The 21,705-nt window shown below is 51.4% G+C and overlaps 3 protein-coding genes across 4 annotated transcripts; 2 read left to right on the forward strand and 1 right to left on the reverse strand.

The window, feature by feature from the left end:
- Positions 1–525: 525 nt before the first annotated feature.
- Positions 526–2,556, forward strand: cnrip1a (cannabinoid receptor interacting protein 1a; the record flags this gene model as incomplete). Its single annotated transcript, XM_080520968.1, has 3 exons — positions 526–704; positions 1,967–2,111; positions 2,292–2,556. The coding sequence occupies 3 exons, from the start codon at positions 526–528 to the stop codon at positions 2,454–2,456; spliced, it is 489 nt and encodes a 162-aa protein (XP_080377094.1). The 3' UTR covers positions 2,457–2,556.
- Positions 2,557–8,352: 5,796 nt separating this feature from the next.
- spred2a (sprouty related EVH1 domain containing 2a) lies at positions 8,353–17,773 on the reverse strand (the record flags this gene model as incomplete). The annotated part of the gene is made up of 6 exons (XM_080494252.1): positions 17,685–17,773; positions 17,179–17,353; positions 16,869–17,058; positions 16,658–16,722; positions 16,362–16,514; positions 8,353–8,985 (listed from the first exon to the last, which is right to left on the reverse strand). Exons 1-6 carry the CDS (start codon positions 17,708–17,710, stop codon positions 8,353–8,355), a joined length of 1,242 nt encoding a protein of 413 aa, XP_080350378.1. The 5' UTR covers positions 17,711–17,773.
- Positions 17,774–18,374: 601 nt separating this feature from the next.
- LOC308144324 (ras-related protein ORAB-1) lies at positions 18,375–21,038 on the forward strand. Of its 2 annotated transcripts, XM_080515417.1 has the most exons (6): positions 18,375–18,519; positions 19,094–19,166; positions 19,254–19,349; positions 19,428–19,523; positions 19,833–19,964; positions 20,080–21,038. In XM_080515417.1, the coding sequence occupies exons 1-6, from the start codon at positions 18,506–18,508 to the stop codon at positions 20,275–20,277; spliced, it is 609 nt and encodes a 202-aa protein (XP_080371543.1). In that variant the 5' UTR covers positions 18,375–18,505; the 3' UTR covers positions 20,278–21,038. The 2 variants fall into 2 exon arrangements, with proteins under 2 accessions (XP_080371543.1, XP_080371542.1); XM_080515416.1 differs by having other exon boundaries at positions 19,254–19,523.
- The last annotated feature ends 667 nt before the right edge of the window (positions 21,039–21,705 follow it).

Consider the following 21,705-nt stretch of genomic DNA (forward strand, 5'->3'; position numbering starts at 1 on the left):
AACCTGGCACTAAACTCGGTAGAGCGTAGACTCTATCAATGCCACTTTTGTCTACAGAACCAAGTTAGCATCAGGAGCCTGTCAAGAAGCTACATCACTATATGAAACCCTGAGCAGGGAGCGTCTCCATGGCAACAGATGCTGATCTCCTCCATGAGGTGCCTCTCCCACCTGCATGTATGGGACATTTTCTCACAGTTTTGCGGGATTTATGGTATTTAAACGGTTCGCTGTTAACTTCACAAGATATTGGAGTCTTTTGCCAGAGTAGGAGTAGTTTTTAAAATTACATACATGCATAAAGTAATGCAGTTTTTCACAAGCTCATGAGGAGGAGGAGGAGGAGGAGGAGGAGGAGGAAGAGTTTTCAGTTGCATCGTCACCGGTTGTGATTCCGGTTTTATTTTGAAAGCTTCCTCTCAGAAGCCCCCTCCCTGCCTTCCTCCCCCTCCTCCCTGCTCCTCCTCCTCCTCCTCCTCCTCCTCCTCAGCATCAGGACCGAGCTCCAGGCCTCGCGGCAGCACCATGGACGACGTCCCGGAGATCATCACCCTGTCCATCGCGCTGCGGATCCAGCCGAACGAGGGCCCGGTGTTCTTCAAGGTGGACGGGACGCGGTTCGGCCAGAACCGCACCATCAAGCTGCTCACCGGCTCCAAGTACAAGATCGAGGTGGTGATGAAGCCCGGGAGCGTGCAGGCCACGTAAGGAGGCTCCGTGTGCGTGCACGCGCTTTTTACCCCGGTGATGATGGAGGGGTCCGTAAGCACGGAGCAGCCTGCTCCTCCTCCTCCGCCTGCAGGAGGAACAGCTGCTCCTCTGCCCGCCGCAGCATCCGATCCCCCCCTGAATCATTGACGAGGCGGCCGGTTCAGGTTCTCCGATCAGGAGGAGGTGCAGCCGGAGGAGGTCAGAGGGAGTCAGTGAGCAGCAGACCTCCGCTCTGCTCCGTCTTCACCTCGTCCCGACAATTTAACCATTTCACTACAACGTTCTAACCATATGTCAGCACGACCAGCAACTATTTATACAATTGTAAACGAAAGCTACACATTTTTAACCAGATTTGACCAAATGGGACATTTTGAAGACGATTTCAATTTCAACCAAATGAACCACATCTAACAAATCCGAATGAAACGATCAATTTAAACAAGTTGTGACCAGTTATAAACAGATCGACCTTTTTCCTTAACCAAACATAACTACAATGACTGAATATAGTCCATCTGACCAGTTTTTGGCAGATTTAAATAATTTTAAATAGAATCTGAACATTTCTGATCAAACCTTACTGACTGGAATCAGTTTGAACCACATCTGACCAATTTTAGCCATTGTAGTTTTTCCAGTCCGTCCTCATTTGTATACAGTCAGTCCTCATTCTGTATCGTCCAGTCAGTCCTCGTTCTGTAGCGCCCAGCCAGTCCTCATTCTGTAGCGCCCATTCAGTCCTCGTTCTGTAGCGTCCAGTCAGTCCTGGTTCTGTATCGTCCACTCAGTCCTAATTCTGTATCATCCAGTCAGTCCTCATTCTGTATCGCCCAGTCAGTCCTTGTTCTGTATCATCCAGTCAGTCCTCGTTCTGTAGTGCCCAGCCAGTCCTCATTCTGTAGCACCCAGCCAGTCCTTGTTCGGTGTCGTCCAGTCAGTCCTCGTTCTGTATCGTCCAGTCAGTCCCTGTTCTGTATCGTCCAGTCAGTCCTCGTTCTGTATCGTCCAGTCAGTCCTCATTCTGTAGCGTCCAGTCAGTCCTGGCTCTGTGGCGTCCATTCAGTCCTTGTTCGGTATCGTCCAGTCAGTTCTGGCTCTGTGGCGTCCAGTCAGTCATCATTCGATGGCATCCAGTCTGTGGCTGGTGGTTTGGGCTGAGTAATTATGACGCCTGCATCTCTGCAACTCCAGCAAGCATGACGGAGTGACGGTTGTTTCCTGTAAGCCTCAGTCTTCCTCCTCTTCCTGACAGAAACATGAACATCGGGGGAATCGTCTTCCCTCTGGAGCAGCAGTCCAGGGACCAGGACTCTGTGGTCTACCATGGCCGCTACGACACAGAGGGCGTCCCCCACACCAAGAGTGGAGACCGGCAGCCCGTCGAGGTCAGCATCGAGGTGAGAGGACACTTTTCTACAAACGGTTGGTAACACCCGGGGTGTTACACCCCGATGCTCTGTCAGCTGACGAACAGTCCTACTGAGACACAGTCCAGGGCTGTAGGTCTCAGATGGACCTGAAGGAGGCAGAACCAGGGGTCTGTTGTGAAGGTCTGACCCAGATCTTTCTCTCTGCAGTTTAACAAGGCGGGAACATTTGAGACCGTCTGGCAGGCCAAGTACTACAACTACTACAAGAGGGAGCACTGCCAGTTCGGCAACAAGTTCAGCAGCATCGAGTACGAGTGTAAACCCAACGAGACCCGGACGCTGATGTGGATCAACAAGGAGGTCTTCAACTGAGGCAGGATGTGCTTGACCCCCTGACCCCTGACCCCCGAGAGAGAACCCTGACCTCAAAAAACTAAAAGCAATCAACATTTCTGGAGGAGGAATCTGTAACATCCAGTCTGTCCCAAGTCCAATGGGAGAGAAAATTAGTTTCACATGCCAGGAGATAAGAAGTAAACGTTCATGACAGATTGGAAGCTACAGACAAAAGACAGACTGGATATTTAAAGATGGTGGACAGACTGGATGTTACAGTCAGGCTGCAGTCAGAGAGTGTTGCAGAGAGACTGGATGTTATTGGATGATTTTGTTGACAAGTTGCATTGGAAGGTAGTCCTCTGTCTGTCATCAGAAAGGCCAGTAATCACTCTGTTATCTGACAGTCTGCGGCGTCCAGTCTGTAATCAGCCTGCGACGTCCAGTCTGTCCTCAGCCTGCTGTGTCCAATCTGTAATCAGCCTGCGACGTCCATTCTGTCCTCAGCCTGTGACATCCAGTCTGTCATCATCCTGTGGTGTCCAGTTTGTCCTCAGCCTGCGACGTCCAGCCTGTCCTCAGCCTGCAGCGTCCAGTCTGTCCACAGCCTGCAATGTCCAGTCTGTCCTCAGCCTGCGGCGTCCAGTCTGTAATCAGCCTGCAGCGTCCAGTCTGTCCTCAGCCTGTGGCGTTCAGTCTGTAATTAGCCTAAAGCATCCAGTCTGTCCACAGCCTGCAGCGTCCAGTCTGTCCACAACCTGTATGTGATGCAGCCATATTGTCTCTTGGAGTTTCTTTGCTTCACTGAGCTGTTTGTGTTTGTTACAACTGTGAAATTTGTTTGTCAATAAATATGAAACCAACATAAGCGTCAATCATGACTGACTCTCTCTTGTAATACACACACACACACACACACACACACACACACACACACACACACACACACACACACACACACACACACACACACACACACACTCTCTCTCTCTCTCTCTTTCTCTCTCGTTCTCTCTCTTTCTCTCTCTCACTCACTCGTTCATTCATGATTGCATGTAATTTCCAGTACGATGAGCACAGCAGCAGCGTGCTAACACTAAAGTGGAATCTTTACTTCGTTCACGGTTGTATTTATTTGTTGGTGTTTGTGAGCACGGGATGTTTTTCACATGGTGTCGGTCAAACAAACGCATTTTCCGACGCATCTGTGTGACACCTGAACGCACCACTAACAAACTGCATTGTGGGAAAGAAACAACATGGCGCGTTGTTCAAATTCTGAGCGGGCTCCGAGTGTTGTCCCCGGCTGGCCGCAGACCAGGGAGCCGGCCTGCCGCCCAGCATGAGCGGACGTTTCCCAGCGGAGCGTTCGTGTGCGCGGCCCAGAGCGAGCCGCCTGAGCCGGAGCTCCAGGGCGTCTCAGCCGGCGGAGCTGGAGCCTCCGAGACCCGGTGAGGAATCCCGCACAGCCGCAGACTCCACACGTCTTGTTTCTTATGGTTTCTAACAGTCTGTGACAAAGAGACGAATCATGTGTGTACAATCTGGAGGATTCATGAGGAAGGGTGTGTGTGTGTGTGTGTGTGTGTGTGTGTGTGTGTGTGTGTGTGTGTGTGTGTGTGTGTGTGTGTGTGTGTGTGTGTGTGTGTGTGTGTGTGTGTGTGTGTGTGTGTGTGTGTGTGTGTGTTTGAGAGAGAGAGAGAGAGAGACAGACAGAATGTTAGTGACATGTAAATTACATTAGTTTAAATGAGATCAGACTTTATTACTCTCACATGAGGAAACTCGATCATCAGCGCCACATTGCAGGAATATTTAACTGCAACAGGCAGACTGCAGAGCCACATTTGTCACCATGGAAACCAATGAATTACAAGGTCATTTGATTCACCACACCACTCATTCCGTCATCTGTCATCACTGTTTTACATGTTATGATTTACATTTGACCCCCAACTGCTCACCAGGATAATGACGTCACCGCATCATGCGGCATATCAGAGCATAGGGAATTGAAAAATAAAATTTTCGGAGTTGGTTTGACATAAATCGGATTAAAACTGACCGTGTTATGCGGAGAATTCTTTCTTTTTTTTTTTTTACTTTTTGTGATGGAGACCTGGACCTTTGACCCAATCACATTTAGAATTTAACTGAACTATCCTTATATTGAGCCAAATTGTGTGTGTGTGTGCGTGTGTGTGCGTGTGCGTGTGCGTGTGCGTGTGCGTGTGTGTGTGTGTGCGCGCGTGTGTGTGTGTGTGTGTGTGTGTGTGTGTGTGTGTCCAGTTGCAGAGTTCCAGACTCCTTCTCGGCCGCCTCGCTGGAGAGCAGCTGATTCTCCTCAGCAGGACTCGGATTGTCAGCAGGACATCGTGTGGGACGCCGCGTCGCCGTCGCCACGCCGATCAGGTAAGCATGGGAACTAGAGTGGTAGTTCTACGACCTCCTCCGAGGCCCGATGTCGTTTCAACATCACCTGTCATTCTGTTCCAGGGAACCGCGGCAAATATCAGGTGGCAAGAGGCGTGAACATCTCGGAGATCGTCAGCAGAATCGCCCCGAAGGTTGGTGGCGCCTCATCTCACGGCAGAAGCGCGAAACATATCGAAATGCCCACGTTCACAAACTCCCCGTGCGGACCCCGCCCTCTTGTGTCGCCCCCCTGAAGCACGGCAGGCCGGCGGTGACGGAGCCCACGCTGCAGCAGTGGATCGGGGACAGCGCCACCATCCCCTGCACGCCGGACCTGCAGCCTCCGAAGTCCAGACGGTCTCCACGGTGAGTCGCTGTGCAGCCGTCCCATGCTGGAGAAACGAGACTGACCCAGAGCAGGGGACCCATGTTCGATTCCTGAGGGACAGCAACAGGAAAGCAGCTTGTGAGAGACTGATAATGTGCAAACCTTTACGGTTCTGATCTTTTTAATCAGTGTGAAGAAGCTTAATTGCTGACTCGGCAGGAAACTTGTATCCGATCACAGGGAAAGTCCCACACGGACGTAGAAGCAGATCTTGGCAGTCGGTCGGTTATCAGTTGGAGACGAAGCCTTTCACTGCTGGTTGGAAAACACAGATTGGCCAAGATGATGTGTTTGTCCTCTGAACCTTCATTCACGCACTTTTTATTATGTCGTTTGTTAGACCGACTGCGGTGGACGACTTGCGGAGACTTGCCAAACAGTTCGACCTCAACATGTACCGGCCCGACGCCGTGGAGCCCTCGCTGAGCCCAGAGCTGCTCACCGACCTCTCCCTGGAGGCCACTGGTCATGTGACGGGCGTGCAGCCTGCTGAGGCCGACGACCTGGACTTCCTGTTTGATGGGCCGACTCAACACGTGAGCGGACGGATCAGTCAGCCGTCACAGGGCGGAGCCGTCGGGGCTCAACGGCCCCCCGCCTGCTCCGCCTGGCAGGGGGTGGAGATCCAGGACGACTGGGAGAACGACCACTTGTTCAACGATTCTTTGGTTTTGGAGACGACGCGGAATCCAGAGAAGTTTGTGTCACCAATCGTTTGCTCCACCCAGAAACCGCGGACTCCGATTGCACAGGTGAGACTTCAAAACCCGCCCCCCATCAAACTCTTCCAATCGGCGGGAGTCCGGGTCGGGGGGGGCTTGGGGCCGGACCACGGCTCCGACTCGCCGCCAGCACTCAGACTGTCCCAACCAGCAGCAGACAAGGAAAACCTGAATCCGGGAGCGGGGGCGGAGTCGGACTCGGAATGCCTCCTTACTGGGGTCCTCGCAGGTTGCGGGGTGAGCCGGGGGCCGGACCGCCACTCGGAGCCGCCGTCCCCCACCAGAAACCTTCTGCTGGACGATCTGGACGCTCTGTTCTCGGCAGAGCCGCTTTGGGACGACGCTGAAGACGACGACCTGCTGTGCCAACTGTGTGAAGATCTGGAGAGGCAGATCCCCTCCGATGCCCCTGCGTCCAATCAGAGCGTGGCTCCGCCCATGCCCTCCAGTAAATTCAGAACAGACACGAGCCACGCCCCCTCCAGAGGCCCCTCCCCCCGTGAGGCTGCCGTGCGCCTGAACACCGCGGGGGAGTCCGTCAGGTTCGTAGCGGAGGGTTCAGCAGCCGGCGGGTCGGAGCGTCCCGGGAGGAGTGGCCCGGTTCACACAACCTCACACTCCTTCAAGAAGCCAAACAACCCCGTTTCCATGGTAACCAGCAAGGGTGAGGCTCGGGAAGCTACTCAGTACATGTGTGTGTGTTTCATAGTCTTGTGGCTCAGTGTGTGTGTGTGTGTGTGTGTGTGTGTGTGTGTGTGTGTGTGTGTTTCAGTGCCTCTCAGGTGTTCAACTGCAGAGATCCAGATGAAGAAGCAGCAGGCGATGGAGAGGAGGAGGCGGAGGCTGCAGGCGGCGCCAGGCTGGAATCCCACCGGCGGTTCTGGATGAGGAGGCAGTGATCGGTGTGTCTGACGGGAAGCATACAGGACCGTCTGTCCTCTCAATGGAGGAGGACAGACGGTGGACACGTGGAAACCTCATCTGCCATGTTTTAACAGGAGTGGCTGCTGCTCTCCAGCTGAACTGAACCTTGAACATGTTCGCCAATATTAACGAGGAAATAACAGAAATCCGCCTTACATCTTCAAACAGTGACAGACTGGAGTTTCCTGCCACTGATCCAATGAAACCAATAAAGTTGATTCACATCTAAGAAGTTTCTTGTAGTTGACTCTTCTTCTTAAAAGGGGTTTAACAGCAGTTGGCGTCCATAAAGTTGCGTTACGGCCATCTTCTGGTTCTATCTACATTGTTTCCCACCTTCGTCTGACAATTCAGGAGTGGCTCTGAAACTAAACTAACACCATGTTTACACATACCTGGGTTTTTGCAAAAAAATATTTCCCCCTCTCCGTTAACAAAAGCCTCTGACACTGATCCACATATACAGCTGGTTCAGAGCTGCTATGAGCAGCTAAACCTGTAGGGGGCAGTGTAATGAGAAGCAGGACGCCATGATAGCCAATCAGAATCCTGGCAAAGCCAAACACCACTTCCCGAATTGTGACTTAAAAATCTGCCGAGCCCCATTTAGATGCAACCGGAGAAACAGTTTATCCAAATCTCCACACTGGCTTTTCAGTTTTTAGGAATCGCTTGTGGTGAGTCGAAGCTGCGCTTAGGTGTAAACACACGACGCATGTGCAGAGAAATCTCAGTTTTTTTTAAATACCTGGATACATCACTGCTCGGATTTATCTCACTTTAGACTTAAAATTTAGAAGAACTGAGAATCTGTACAGTTATTCACCTATTTGATTTGATTTATACGAGATTTATATTTGTTATAAATCAAAGTTTTTTTCAGGTTAGGTTTTGGTTTGTGACGACGTGAAGCAGACGCTCTTCACACACCTTCAAGCTCAACACTGCCCCCTGCGATCCCCAGTGGTACTGCAACATTACAGCCACAACAAAGGTGGAGAAGATGAAATGGGTTTGTGTTTCTAACAAAGAGATGAACTGGTTCATTCTGTCGGAGCTCTGGTTCACTTCCTGACAGGCTGTTTTACTTCCAGCTCAGGATTTGAACCCCAGACCTGTTTTAGTCTGACTGCAGACGTACAGGCGCTCCACCTCTGTCACTGCGCACCGGTCCCTGTGAAACCTCTGATATCAGCGGAGCTCTTATGTTCCCTTGAACTTTTAAAGTGCAGGTCGAGTTGAACGGACATGAAAATCATTTTTGTCTGTCGAGTAAATCCGTGTGTGTGTGTGTGTGTGTGTCCTAGTCTTAGCTTCACAAGCACAACCAGAAGCACAGCCCTCTGAAAAAACCCCCAAAAAGCTTCAAAACAGGTTGTAAAAATATAAAGTTTATATTTGTATATTGACATTTTATATTTCTCTAGAAACTGTTCATCACAAAACCACACCAAACTACACAAAGGTTTCCCGTGGGACTCCGTCAGCCCGCCGCTTTGTGCTTCCCGCCGCAGCAGTGGCAGGCCACGCCGCAGCGGTGACACGCCCTGAGGGGGGCGTAGCAGCACATGCAGGGCGCCAGCAGCGACAGCGCCAGCAGCGCCGCCCAGCGGAGGCAGAAGCGCTCGTCGCCGGTGTCGCAGGAGCAGGGGTCGGAGAAGTCGCCCTCCGGGTCCGACATGCAGTGGTACAGCAGGCTGTCGGCGCACCACAGGAAGCTGACGCGGCGGATGCACGTCCGCACCGGGTCGGGCGCCTCCTGGCAGCGGCCGCGCCCGTTCTCCTCGTGCTCGAACACGTTCTGACAGTAGACGCAGCGCGAGCACACGCCGTCCTCCTTCCGCCGCGGCTGCTCCGTCAGCGTGGCGGCGGCACGCCCGCCGCCGCCGGTCTGCGGGCGGCCCGGCTTCCCGTCGCCTCCAAGCGGGTACGAGCAGCCGCAGTCGCGTTTGGCCGGCAGCCGGGCGTCTGGGTCGAGGGCCGGCTTGTGGCGGGTGGAGCCGGCGTGACGGTAGTCCTCGTAACCGGTGAGCCAGGCTCGCTCTCTCCCGTTCAGACGGACGACGTCCTGCTCGGCCACCTGGAAGCTGACGTGACGTGGGAACATGTGCACCACCTGTACAACACAGAGAACACGCTGAAGACGCTTCATACATGAAGAACATGCGGCGGCGGCGGCGGCCTCGAGGCTCGAGAAGCAGACTGGAGATCAGAAGTCCCCAATAAGAAAGAGAAAGAAACAAAAAGGGAAAAAAGAAAACAAAAAACACAAAAGAAAGAAAGTGTCCCCAGAGTCTCCGAGCCAGACTGTAGCCTCCACTGGCCCCCCCGGCCACAATGTCGAATATGCAAGTCCCGCGGGATTTACAAAAACTGATATTTCCATCCCTGCTTTGAAAAAAAAAAACAACTTAATTGACTCAGACCCTCATATCCACCTGGTTCAGAGCTGCTATGAGCAGCCAGTCCTGTAGGGGGCAGTGTAACCAGAGACATGAAGCCATGCTAGCCAATCACAAACCTGGAAAAGAACCACAATCACTGATTGTGATGTAAATCTCCACGTCCTCCTCTTTGGGGGCAAACGGAGACAGAGAGTGTTTCTAAAGGGCCACAATATTCTCCATAGGAACAAGACGGAACCTCTGCAGTGACGCGAGCTGCTCATGGTTCCAGCTCACTGATCACCATCACTCATATTTTAATCATATTTAGCTTCTAACATCACTACTGTCTGAGCGTCGCAGCTCGTTAAAACGCCGTGATGCACCTGAACGCATCACTAAAAGCCTTCAGCTCCTGCAGTTAAAACCAGACAAACATCAGGCTCGTATAAAAACTCTTTCATTACTGAACCAGTTCAGAGAAATGTTTCTGACAGCACAGGAGGAGAGAGAGAAACTGTGCAGTTGAAAAGTGAAAACGCTGTGAGGGGCGTGGCCTGCAGTGGGGGGGCGTGGCCTGCAAGTTCTTTTTCTTTCTTTTTTTTTCTTTTATTTATTTATTTATTTTTATTTTATAGAAAAAATAGAAAAACCCAACATATCCACATGAGCAAGCAGGTGTATTTGCGACTGTGGAAAGGAAAAACTCCCCCAACAAGGAGAAACCTTTGCAGAAATCAGACTCAGAGGTGACGGCATCTGCGGACCGGTTGGGGTGAGAGGATGGAGGAGAGGAGAGGAGAGGAGAGACAAGAAAGACTTGGTGGAAAAAAGAAAAGAAAAAAAGAAAAGAAAAAAACATACAATACCCTTGTTAGTGCTACATACATTTTTTTTCTTTTGATAATACATTGACCACAGTGATCTAAATAATTTCAACTGCCATGAGATTAAACCAGCCTGAGCAACAACAGAGCAAAAGACCTAAATAATGACAACAATTATACAAAAGCAAAAACAAAAGGACATAAAACAAAAATAAATAAATAAATAAATAAATAAATATACAAGCAAACAAACACAACAACAACAAACAACAACTTGGTTTTGATAATTAACAGAACAATCTCGTCAGTGAGGAGTGGAAGTGTGTGTGTGTGTGTGTGTGTGTGTGTGTGTGTGTGTGTGTGTGTGTGTGTGTGTGTGGTTTGTCCTCTGGATGTGAAGGGAACTGTTGTGGGGGGGCCCGCAGCACCCCCCCAGGGCCCAAGGCCACCAGGGCCGGACGCCGCCACTCCGGCACCCAGCGACCACCGGATCCAGGGAGGCCCCGACAAACCCCCCCGGAGAGCCACGCCCCAACCCAGAAGGCACCAGACGGATGCGCGCAGAGAGGGACCCCCCCCCAGGCCAGACAGGCCCACAGGAGAAGGATAAAGGGCGCAGAGCCCCGGGCCCCGACCCAAGCCGCCAAGCCGGGACCGGCCAGTGCAGCGCTCCCAGGCCACGCGGGCAGGGAGCCCCCCCGGCCCCGACAGCGGCGCCCGCCGCACCCCCGGGGGCCATCCCCCCACCACCCCCCCCCAGCCCCGCGGGACAGAGAAGGCCCCAGCCGCCAAGCCAAGACCAGCCCCCCCCCCCAGACCAGGAAGAGCGAAGGCCCAGCCAGGCCCGGCCGGAGGACAGCCACCCTCCAACCCCCAGGAGCCCCAGTTTCCCCCCCCCCATCCCCATCACCTAATCCCAGCCCACCACACCAAGCATACGCATACACACACCCAGACATACATACACACCCACACAAATACACACACCAAGCATACACATACACACACAGACATACATATCTACATATATACTGACATACGTACATACATTTATTTGGTTGGGAGGGGGGTGCCCCCCACTCCCCAGGCCGCCAGCCAGGCCCCCACCAGGCCACTACGGGATCTCGGTCCTCACCAGTCCAACTGTGAATAGGGAGGGAGAACCACTACCCAGCCCCCCCGGAGGCGCCACGCCCGAGCTAGCGTGCCCCCCGTACTCCAGCCGCACTCACCCCGGAACACGGCGGGACCACAGCGGGAGGTGCTGGGGGGGAGCCCCCCCCCCCCACCCCCCTCCCCCCCTCCACCCTGTGGGGGGTTGGGTGCATGTGGATGTGTGTATTTGTGTTTTGAAGAGGTGGTGCAAATGTAGGTGTCTAGGGTGTGGTTCAAAATTGAGGGGTAGCCGGGGGGGGGGGGGGGGGGGGGGGGGGGGGCGTTCTACCGCTGCCAGCGGCAGAACCCGAAAGCCAGCTGATCCCCTCAGGACCCTGCGTGACTAAGTGTAGTTAAAATTGTGGGGCGGCGCAAAGTCGGGGGAGGGGCAGACCACAGTTAAGTGGCCTGGACCCCCCACCCTAGCCCCGTCCACTGGTCCCTATTGTTGAAATGAGGTAAGGTGAGGTAAGGTAGGAGGGGCTGAGAGGGAGATGGTCCCCCCGTCGCTGGGACTTGGCCCAGCTGGACCCCCCGCGCCACCCCGCCCCACCCCGAAGTGGCCGGTCTGGAACACGGGCACCAACACCCACTCCGACAAGGCACCACAAGAGGACCCGGACAGGAAGCCCCCCCCACCCCACCCGACGGCCGAAGAGCAGAGTCTAAGACCCGCATGGCCCAGCACGAGCCCGGCCGGAGGCCAGCAGCTAGGGAGCGTAGACCCCCCCTCCCCCCGCACCCTCACATACACATACACACGCCCATACTTATATATATATTACACACCCCCACACGCACATACACCTACGCTCACATTCACCGTCCCCCCCCACACACACACACACATACACACACACATCCCCGGCCCCTGTCCCATATAACCCCCCCCGGGGGTCATCTCCAGTTAGCTGTCCATCCAAACCCGGAGCCCCTACTGCCCTCCATCTCCCCCCGATCCAGGGGTGAGCCAGACCCGGAGCTCGGCAGCAGGGGCCACCCCCGCCCCAGCGAGGGGAGGGAGGCGGAGGGAGGACCCACCCCCGGTGCCGCAGCGGGCACCCCCACCAGGACCGGGAGGGCACCCAGCCCCCAAGGCCCCGAAGCCCCACACCCGCCCACCCCGGCCAGGCAGCCCGGCCGGGGTCCGACGCCCATCACCCCCACCCCACCCCAGCAGAACCACCCCCTATCCAGAGCTGACCCCCCCGCCCCCCACACCCACCCCCCGGCACCCCCCAGACCAGGCCGCCACTCCCCAGGATAGATGCCAGCACCCCCCCAGATCACAGGGCCGCCAACCACCCAAGCCACAACGCCCCAGCCACAGATGGCCCCAAGAGCCCCGAGACGGAACTACCACCCCCCCCCCCCCCCCCACAGGGCTACATGGTGTATTCAATTATTGGGGACCATGTCAACTCAAATTGAGCCGACTGATTTTTCCTACCAGCAGAAATTCTCTCTAATGTGATGTGGTCTAGGAGTAAGTTTTGAAATAACTTTATATTAAGATTATGTTTTGATTTCCAGTTCATGAGGATTGCCTTCTTTGCGACGCTTCAGGAGACCAGGAGTGTGAAGGATTCATTTTTCTCTCTTTTAACTTCTGTGAGATCACCTAACAGGCAAAGTGCAGGTGAAACTGGAATGGGGGGGGTCCAGGCCATAATGATAAATCTTCACAGATCTTTTGCCAGAATGTTTGGACTGGTGTACACTGCCAGAGTGCATGTAGGTAGTTATCAGGTAGATTAGCTGTGCAGTTTGAACATATGTTAGAGGAAGTGAGACCATCTTGAACATCCTTTGTCCTGTAATGAACTCTGTGTAGGACCTTGTGTTGTATAAGCTGTATATTGGCGTTTTTGCTCATTTTGAATATATTTCTACAGATTTGTGACCAAAGCGTTGGTTCTATGTTAATGTTTAGATCTTCTTCCCATTTGGAGCTTGAAGGGATATTGTGGTATTGGAACATGACAGGACTGAAACGATTTTAGAAAGTGGTTTTGGTGCTGAGATCTTCAGGAGGTTTGTCACTGTCTGAGGTCAGTTTAGGTTCATCTCTTCTAGTTTGAACTTTGTTTGTATTATTGACTTAAGCTGAAGATATTCCAGATAGTTATTTTGACTGATACCATACGTTTCTATTAGATCTTTAAATGGAATAAAAGAGTTATTGGAGAGAAGGTGTTCCAAGTTTCTTATTCCCTTGTTTTTCCATTTTGTGAAGTTTATTGGTTTCTTTTTTTGCAGGATGTCAGGATTGTTCCAGAAGGTGTGAGTTTGCAGGGAATGAGTGATGATCCATTAATTTTAAGAAATTCCCACCAAGCTGTGAGCGATGTGTTTATATTGATGCTTTTAAAGCAGTTGTGTTTTTTGATGACAGGACTGAAGAAAGGAAGGTCTCTGATGTGGAGATCTTCACAGAAGGTTTTTTCAATGTCCAGCCAGCCTTCATCTAAGTTTCTGATTAATCCATTTTTTAACATAAAGTAATTTATTGGCAAGATAATAATTATAGAAGTTTGGAAGTTCTAAGCCTCCTTGGTCCTTGGTGTTCTGCAGTGTTTTTAAACTTATACGCGATGGTTTATTTTTCCATAAGAATTTTGAGATATGGGAATCCAACGTATTAAACCATGTTTTTGGTGGTTTTGTTGGGATCATTGAAAAGATGTAGTTAATTTTAGGCAGGACCATCATTTTAATTGTTGCTGCTCTCCCCATAAGTGATATAGGAAGTGTCCTCCACCGAGTGAGGTCCTCTTCTACTGTTTTAATAAGGGGGGCGTAGTTTAAGTGCACCAAGTCTGACAGTTTGGCTGAGATATTAATGCCGAGGTATTTGATGTTCCCTGGTTTTAGTGGGGTATTTGATGTGTGCTGAAAAATAGAGTTAATAGGTAAGACAACTGATTTTTTCCAATTTATAGAATATTCTGAAATTGCAGAGAATCTGCTTATTAACTCTATTGTTTGTGGAAGAGAGGTCTGTGCGTTTTGTAAGAACAGTAATACATCATCTGCATAAAGGCATATTTTATGGGTTACATTTGCTGTTTGTATTCCTTTTATGTTATTGTTCTGTCTAATGGCTGCTGCTAATGGTTCAATACAAATTGCAAAGAGAGATGGTGAGAGAGGACACCCCTGCCTGGTACCTCTCTCAAGATTGAACCTTGAGGAAATTTGATCATTTGTTTTAACACAGGCACTGGGTGAAGTGTACAATGTTTTAATCCAGGAGAGGTAATTTTGTTCAAATCCAAATGTCCGTAGTGTAGCGAGTAGAAATTTCCAATTGACCCTATCAAAAGCTTTTTCTGCATCTAAGGAGGTGATAATGGCCTTTTGTTTATTCTGGTGGCAGTGGTCTATAAGATTAATTAATCTGCGTGTGTTGTTAGTGGAGTGTCGTCCTTTAATGAACCCTGTTTGATCAGGGTGTATTATGTGGGGTGTAATTTTTTCTATTCTGCTTGCTAAGGTTTTACTGATTATTTTAAGATCTACATTGATTAGTGATATTGGGTGATAGCTAGATGGTAGTGTAGGATCTTTATCCGGTTTAAGAAAAAGATTGATATTTGCACAGTTCATATGTGGGGGGAGAGATAAAGATTCTTTAATTTCCTTAACTGTTCTAAAAAAAATTGGTGAGAGTAAAGGCCAAAATTCTTTGTAAAATTCAGTGGTGTATCCATCAGGTCCTGGAGCTTTACCATCAGGCATGTGCTGGAGAGCTTCATGCAGTTCTTCTACTGAGATGGAAGCTTCTAGGCCTTGGATCTGTTCGTCTTTTAATTTTGGGAGGTCAACTGTGCTTAGAAAGTCTCTATTTCAGATTGTGAAGGGTCAATTTGTGAAGAGTAAAGTTTTTTATAAAATTCTCTGAAAGTAGTATTTATTTCCTGAGGGTCACAAGTGATTTCACCATTGCAAGTTCGGCAGCATCTTGTGGGATATAAACAGTCCTGCCAAAGAAACAATTTTTTTCAGCAGCTTGCTGACGTCACTGCTGAACTTAAATCTTGTTCTCATGGCTTCATAAAGGGAGTCTGCAGGAGCCTTCAATCTCCACTGTGGGCGGAGTTTTCAGGAATCATCGTTTGTGGTGAGTCGTATCTGGTTTATGTGTAAACCAGGGATAAATTAGGGTTCGATAGCAGGCACGAGTACTCGTACTCATAAAAGTTCCACTGATACCACGTCAGTGCAAAGCGCCAGTGAGGAGCACAGCCCCACCACTCCTAAATGAATGAAGAGGAAACCCTGCAGTTTCTGACAAAGTTTTCTTGAAATACCTTTGTTAAATGTTAGTTCTCAGTTCATGACAAAGCGTTAATCCCTCCTGCTCCGGTCTCCAGACCGTGGTCAGACGACGCGTCCTCTGAACGCCAGTACATCACAATGGAGGAATGTTGTTCAAATAACATCTGTGGGAAACATTAACGAGGGCATTGGCCTCAGTACTCGTATTGGTGAATACTCAAATGCAAGTACTCATACACTTGTTTTGGAAAAAAAGTGGTATTGGTGTAAACGCAAGAAACACAGAGAAATATCACAGTTTTTTAAAATACCAGGTAGGTGGAGTCGCCTCTGCTCTACAGTGCAGCATTAGTTTGTGAAGAAAAAGAAAGAAAACAAGCATATTCCTGCTTGGATTCTGTTTCTTTATATCTTTTTTTTTTTTTAAACACACGGGTCCAAGAGAACCAGGGGTTGAATTGGGTTGCAGATTTTGTCGGGAGGTTTGGTTCATTACAGGAAGTACAGCTGCCCTCATTCTTCCACTCCACAGTACTGGTCAGTCTGACGTCTCATACTGAGACTGTGCTGACGTGGATCTGGAGGGGGTCAAACGCCATGGAAGGACCATGAAGCCCAGGAGAGGTTGTCCAACTCTTCCAAGCAGAACACGCTCATAACTTCCTAAGTATATATGAAACATTAGGAATAAGAAAAGGAAGCATGGGAGACACGCAGAGGAAACAAACCTGCCGAAATCTTGCAAAAAGAAGACGAACACAGTGAAGCCGCTGGCCTCAGTCGCCAGAGTCAACGGGAACCTTTGTATGGTGGTGATGAGTTAGAATTGTGAGACACACACTCACCTGTTCTAGAAAACAGTGATCTGACGGGCGGTGCTGCTCATAGAAATGTCCCAGAATGCAGTGGTGCCGGCGAGCGTCACAAAAGGTGGGCGGGGCAACAGGGTGCGTCGTGTTCTCTCTCCTCTGAGACGAGCTGGAAGAACTGTCAGTCATCTGCAGGAGGAGGAACCCAACGGGACGTCAGCGAAACACACACACACACACACACACACACACACACACACACACACACACACACACACACACACACACACACACACACACACACACACACACACACCGTGTCGTGTTCTCACCGTGAAGACATCGTCATCCCCGAGCTCAGCTTCGTTCTGCAGAGTGGACGAGGACGTGGTGGATCCTGGGAGCAGAGAGACTCGCAGAGATCAGAGGTCCTGCTCACGTGTCAGCATGACACACACACACACGTGCGTGCACGCACGCACATACATACACACACCCCCAGAAGCTAGCGTGGTACTGATCGCCGTCACCCCACTCACACACTGTGTTCGCTGAGGTCATCACCTTCAGTCAGGTCCTCCAGAGCCCGCCTCACCCCGCGGTCGAACGCCCGGGCGTCCGCCGGACTCTGGAAGGTCAGACCACACTTCCTGTTGTCCACCTTCCAGTGATGGAATGTGGGCGTGGCCTTGGTGTACACAAGGTCCTTCTTCAGGAAACACTCTAGAATCACCTGTGGAGGAAACGCCAGGTGGTCACCATGGCAACCCTTAAAAAAAAAAAAAAACACACACACACACACACACCATGATGGCATGTGCGTGTGCATGTGTCTGTCTGTCTGAGGACACACCTGTCTGTCTGTGAGTCTCTCTGCGTAGATGAAGAAGACGTAGCGTCCCGGCTGTCCTCCTGGCAGCAGTCTGCAGACGCTCACTCTGCTCAGACAACCGTCCTGAGCCAACCAGCCGCCACTCGACTCGTCTCTGGTCATCACCACGGCTTTCACTCGCACCATGTAGCTGTCTCTGTGGGGGGGGGGGGAGGTTATGGAACATACTTTTGGAGAACAGCTCCATTGTCATCTTCATCTTGATCATAATCACTCTCTTCATCATGAAGGTGATGATGACCTCTTCCTGACCTCCTGCAGGAGCCAACATCATCTCCCCCCTACATCAGCCTCATCTCACTCCTGCAGGAGGCTTCACACGCTCCTTTCCTACCTCGAATAACCTCCTTCATTCGGAGGAGGAGGAGGAGGATCAGGAAGAGGAGGAGGAGGAGGAAGAGGAGGAGGACCCCCTCCTGACAACATATCAGACATGTGATTCGTGTGTGCGCGCGTGTTGTACTCACTGGTCTGGACGCGTGTCCTCGGTCATGTTTTTTCGTTTCACCGACTGTAATAACGCGTTTCCGCCGCAGCAAAGCGACGCGTTGTCTTCATGTTTTCTTCACAGGAGCGGCAGGAGCGTCAGAGGCGGCAGGAGCGTCAGAGGCGGCAAAGGCGGCAGGAGCGGCGGCTCCGGTTCTATGCCGCTCCCTGCTCGGTTCAGTAATGCCGTCGTGTGGTACCTGGTTACTCGTGTGATTCTCCTCCTCCTTGCCCTGGTCAATCATCCAAATAGCCGCAGCAAACCTGCACCTCCTCCTCCGCCCTTTTTGTCCCCGCTCCTCCTCCTGCCCCTGCGGACAGGGCAGCAACGCTGTGACCGAACACGGTGCACTGGTGTCGGTGAGGATGGTCCCTGACCAGCCCCATCTCTCCTCACTCCATGTTGGTTTCAACGCGAGCGGCAGAGCGGCGTGGGTGACGTCAGACCCCGAGGACCGCAGAGTCACGTGCCATCATCACATAATAATAATAATAATAATAATAGTAATAATAATAGTAGTAATAATAATAATAATAATAATTAGAGTGATCAAGTTTTTCAAGCACCTGTATCCACACACACGCACACACACGCGCGAGACTGCATTTCCCAGAAGCCCATTCGCGCGGTGCTTCCGGGTAGGCCGCCATATTTGCTTGTGTTTTGCTGCTGTGGCTGCGGTGATCACTCCAACGGAATCAAAATCGGTTGTTTTTCGGGATTTCGACGCCAGTTTATTTTCACCCGTAACCGCCTCCAGCTCTTTTCACTGTAAACCGTCTTTGCGAGCAGGAGTCGACGATGAATCCGGAATAGTAAGTGCCAGTTTGAATGTCATTTTACGACCTGTCAGCTCAGCCGGGGAAGCTAAGCTAAACTGCTGCTAGCCGACGAACAGTCAGCTGCTTTGTCCCCGGCCGAGAGCGTCGAGCCGCCGGGGTTCATATCGTCACTTGGGCTCGTTGACACGTTCGGAGCCGCACTTAGTTCCTCTACCGTGCCACCAATTCACCGTCTCCTGTCGATTTGTGGCCGCTCCCTCTGAGTTAAGCGTTAGCACTGCTGCCTGCCGACAGGCTAACTGCGAGCTAACGCGTCACATCATGAGACCGCCGTGTTTACAGTGGGATTTACTCCGGGATCTAATCCTGCTCACACTGCAGTTTAAGGCAGAGTTCAGTTTGGGTTTACATTGAGACTAGATTTGGTTTGAGCAGGTCTGACACCCGATGGAACAATTATTAATATGCAGTGTTCGTGTGTGTGTGTGTGTGTGTGTGTGTGTGTGTGTGTGTGTGTGTGTGTGTGTGTGTGTCGGTCCTCCTGTGCTTGTGCGCGTGAGAGAGATGAATGTCAGGCCATTTTGATGTGATGCTGTGTTCTCCTCAGTGATTACTTGTTCAAGCTGCTACTGATCGGTGACTCCGGTGTGGGGAAGTCGTGCCTCCTCCTACGGTTTGCGGTAAGTGTGTGTGTGTGTGTCTCTGGTTGTGTAAAGCTTTGTTAGTGCTGTTGACCTGCAGCTGTCCGAGTGTATGTTGGGTTCCAGGATGACACCTACACAGAGAGCTACATCAGCACCATCGGAGTGGACTTCAAGATCAGGACCATCGAGCTGGACGGGAAGACCATCAAGCTGCAGATCGTAAGGAGCCACCGAAACACAGCCCAGTTCCACATCCCGCCTTTTGCAACCTTTGACCTCTCTGCTCTCTGTCCACAGTGGGACACGGCTGGTCAGGAACGCTTCCGCACCATCACATCCAGCTACTACAGAGGAGCTCACGGTATCATCGTGGTGTACGACGTGACCGACCAGGTCAGCACTTCTCCCCCGCCTTATGTAATCACTCCTCCGCCAGTCACTCACACTCCTGTTTCTGTGTGGCTTAATATTGTGTGAAGTCAAACTGACACTCAAAACTTCATGAGGGGTCACCACTGTGTGTCCCTGAGCTTGACCCTTGACCCCAGCAGCTCTCTCTCGCTGCGCTGTGGCTGCATGTTGCTCATCTGTGTGGTTCATGTTCAATATGAGCAGGAAGGTTGAAAGGAGCGGAGTCATTTCTCCAAGAGCTTCCATAAAATACAAATTTTTTTTCTTCTTTGCATTCCTGCTGCCCCTCAGGAGTCCTTTAACAACGTCAAGCAATGGCTGCAAGAAATAGATCGTTATGCCAGCGAGAACGTCAACAAGCTGCTGGTTGGCAACAAGAGCGACCTGACGACAAAGAAGGTGGTGGACTACACAACGGCCAAGGTAACACAACTCCAAAACTACTGCTACACAACTATTACACACCTAATGCAACTGCGACCGAGCTGCTCCACTTCAGTAGTGATGTGTTGGGTTAACTGGTGGTGTGTGTTTGCAGGAGTTTGCTGATAATCTGGGGATTCCTTTCTTGGAGACGAGCGCGAAGAGCGCCACCAACGTGGAGCAGGCCTTCATGACCATGGCGGCAGAGATCAAGAAGAGGATGGGCCCCGGGGCCACGGCCGGGTCCTCTGACAAGTCCAACGTGAAGATCCAGAGCAAGCCGGTCAACACCTCGTCTGGAGGCTGCTGCTGAAGCCCCGGACCCCCTTAACCCACAGCGAGGGAGGCAGGGAGGGGGGCAGAGGCAACACGCTGAGGGTGTTAAGCCCCGCCCCCGCTGATCACGCTCAGCGTCCAACTCGCCCACTTCTTATGTCAGTCAAACAACTCAGTCCAGTGAAGCTCTGACCCTCCAAACCAAGCACACGTTGAAACCGTAGGCCACGCCCCCACCTGCCCCGCCCTCACAGGCTCCACCCTTTCAATCTTTGACCCTGTGGACCACCACACAGACCCCAAGGGTCTCACCTTAAAGCCCCGCCCCTCAGGCACCCCCCACACACATACACACAGCACCCCCCCCTTTCGAGTTTTGACCCTGAGGATCCTTCATGACCTTTCCCCACTGCTTCCCCCACAGGCCCAGAAGCACCGTGCTTCCAGACCCCGCCCACTGGCCCCGCCCACCCTGTCCAAACCACGTGCCTTTGCGGCAGGAGATTCACGTTTATACGCCTTTGTCGCTGAATTATCCCACCATCATCGTTGTCATCAACATGTGCCCTGACAGCTGTGTGTCAGCGATTAACATTCCTGTGGGTGCGAGGAGAGGTGGCAGCCCTGACCCCACCCCCTCAGCTCCGCCCTCCTGTGCAGACTGACTTTGTGGTTCATGGACGAGAAGACAGGAAGCTGCAGCCGTGTGACCTTGTCACGTGACCGGCGGCTGCAGGCGGGACGTTTTTGTGGCTATATACTGAGTGTCTATTAAAACCATAAAGGAGATGTTTGGTAGCTGCTTGTCTGCTGTGTGTTTCTTCCACACACACACACACACACACACACACAGATCCCTTTTTTAGGTACACACTCCCAGCAAAACATCCACAATCCCATCACGTTAACATTAAGCTGCTCGTTTGCTCAACACATCAGCTGTTGACTCGCTGTTGGTTGTTGCTGCGTCATCCCCTTCTGGTTGGATGTTTGTCATCTGTGAGCAACAGCAGAAGGTTTTCTTCTGGTTTCACCTGACATTTATTACTGCTGCACACACTCAAGATAAGAGATGAGGTAAGAAAGAACTGTCATTTCTAGAGTGTCATGAAAATATTGCAAAGGAAAGTATGGTTGAATAACAAAATGCAGGTCGACTAAAGACAAAAACTATTTTTATGACTGATCATAAGACTGAATAAAATGCTAGTTAGGATGTCGACCAAGGTGAATTAAACTGATTCTTGAGATGTGGCGTAGAAGGTGGAAAGTCTGAGTTGGTCAAGAATGGTCTCTGTTTTCTCAGGTGAGCTGCAGGTTTACTGTGACAAACATCCAGCAGGGGGCCTGGTTCTGCACACAGTGGGCTGTTTGTCTGATTGAACAGTTAATCCAGGCTTGTGTGTGCGTGTGTGTCTGTGTGTGTGTGTGTGTGTGTGTGTGCCGGCACCCGCAGAGTTCTGCA

This window comes from Blennius ocellaris (assembly GCF_963422515.1).
Source record: "Blennius ocellaris genome assembly, chromosome: 3".
Lineage (NCBI taxonomy): Eukaryota > Metazoa > Chordata > Actinopteri > Blenniiformes > Blenniidae > Blennius > Blennius ocellaris.

What these genes read in the sequence shown, in the direction of transcription:
- LOC308144324 (XM_080515416.1), top strand. An exon ending in TGTACGACGTGACCGACCAG is followed by an intron (nt 19,524 to 19,832) that starts GTCAGCACTTCT and finishes GCTGCCCCTCAG; the next exon opens with GAGTCCTTTAACAACGTCAA. An exon ending in TGGACTACACAACGGCCAAG is followed by an intron (nt 19,965 to 20,079) that starts GTAACACAACTC and finishes GTGTGTTTGCAG; the next exon opens with GAGTTTGCTGATAATCTGGG.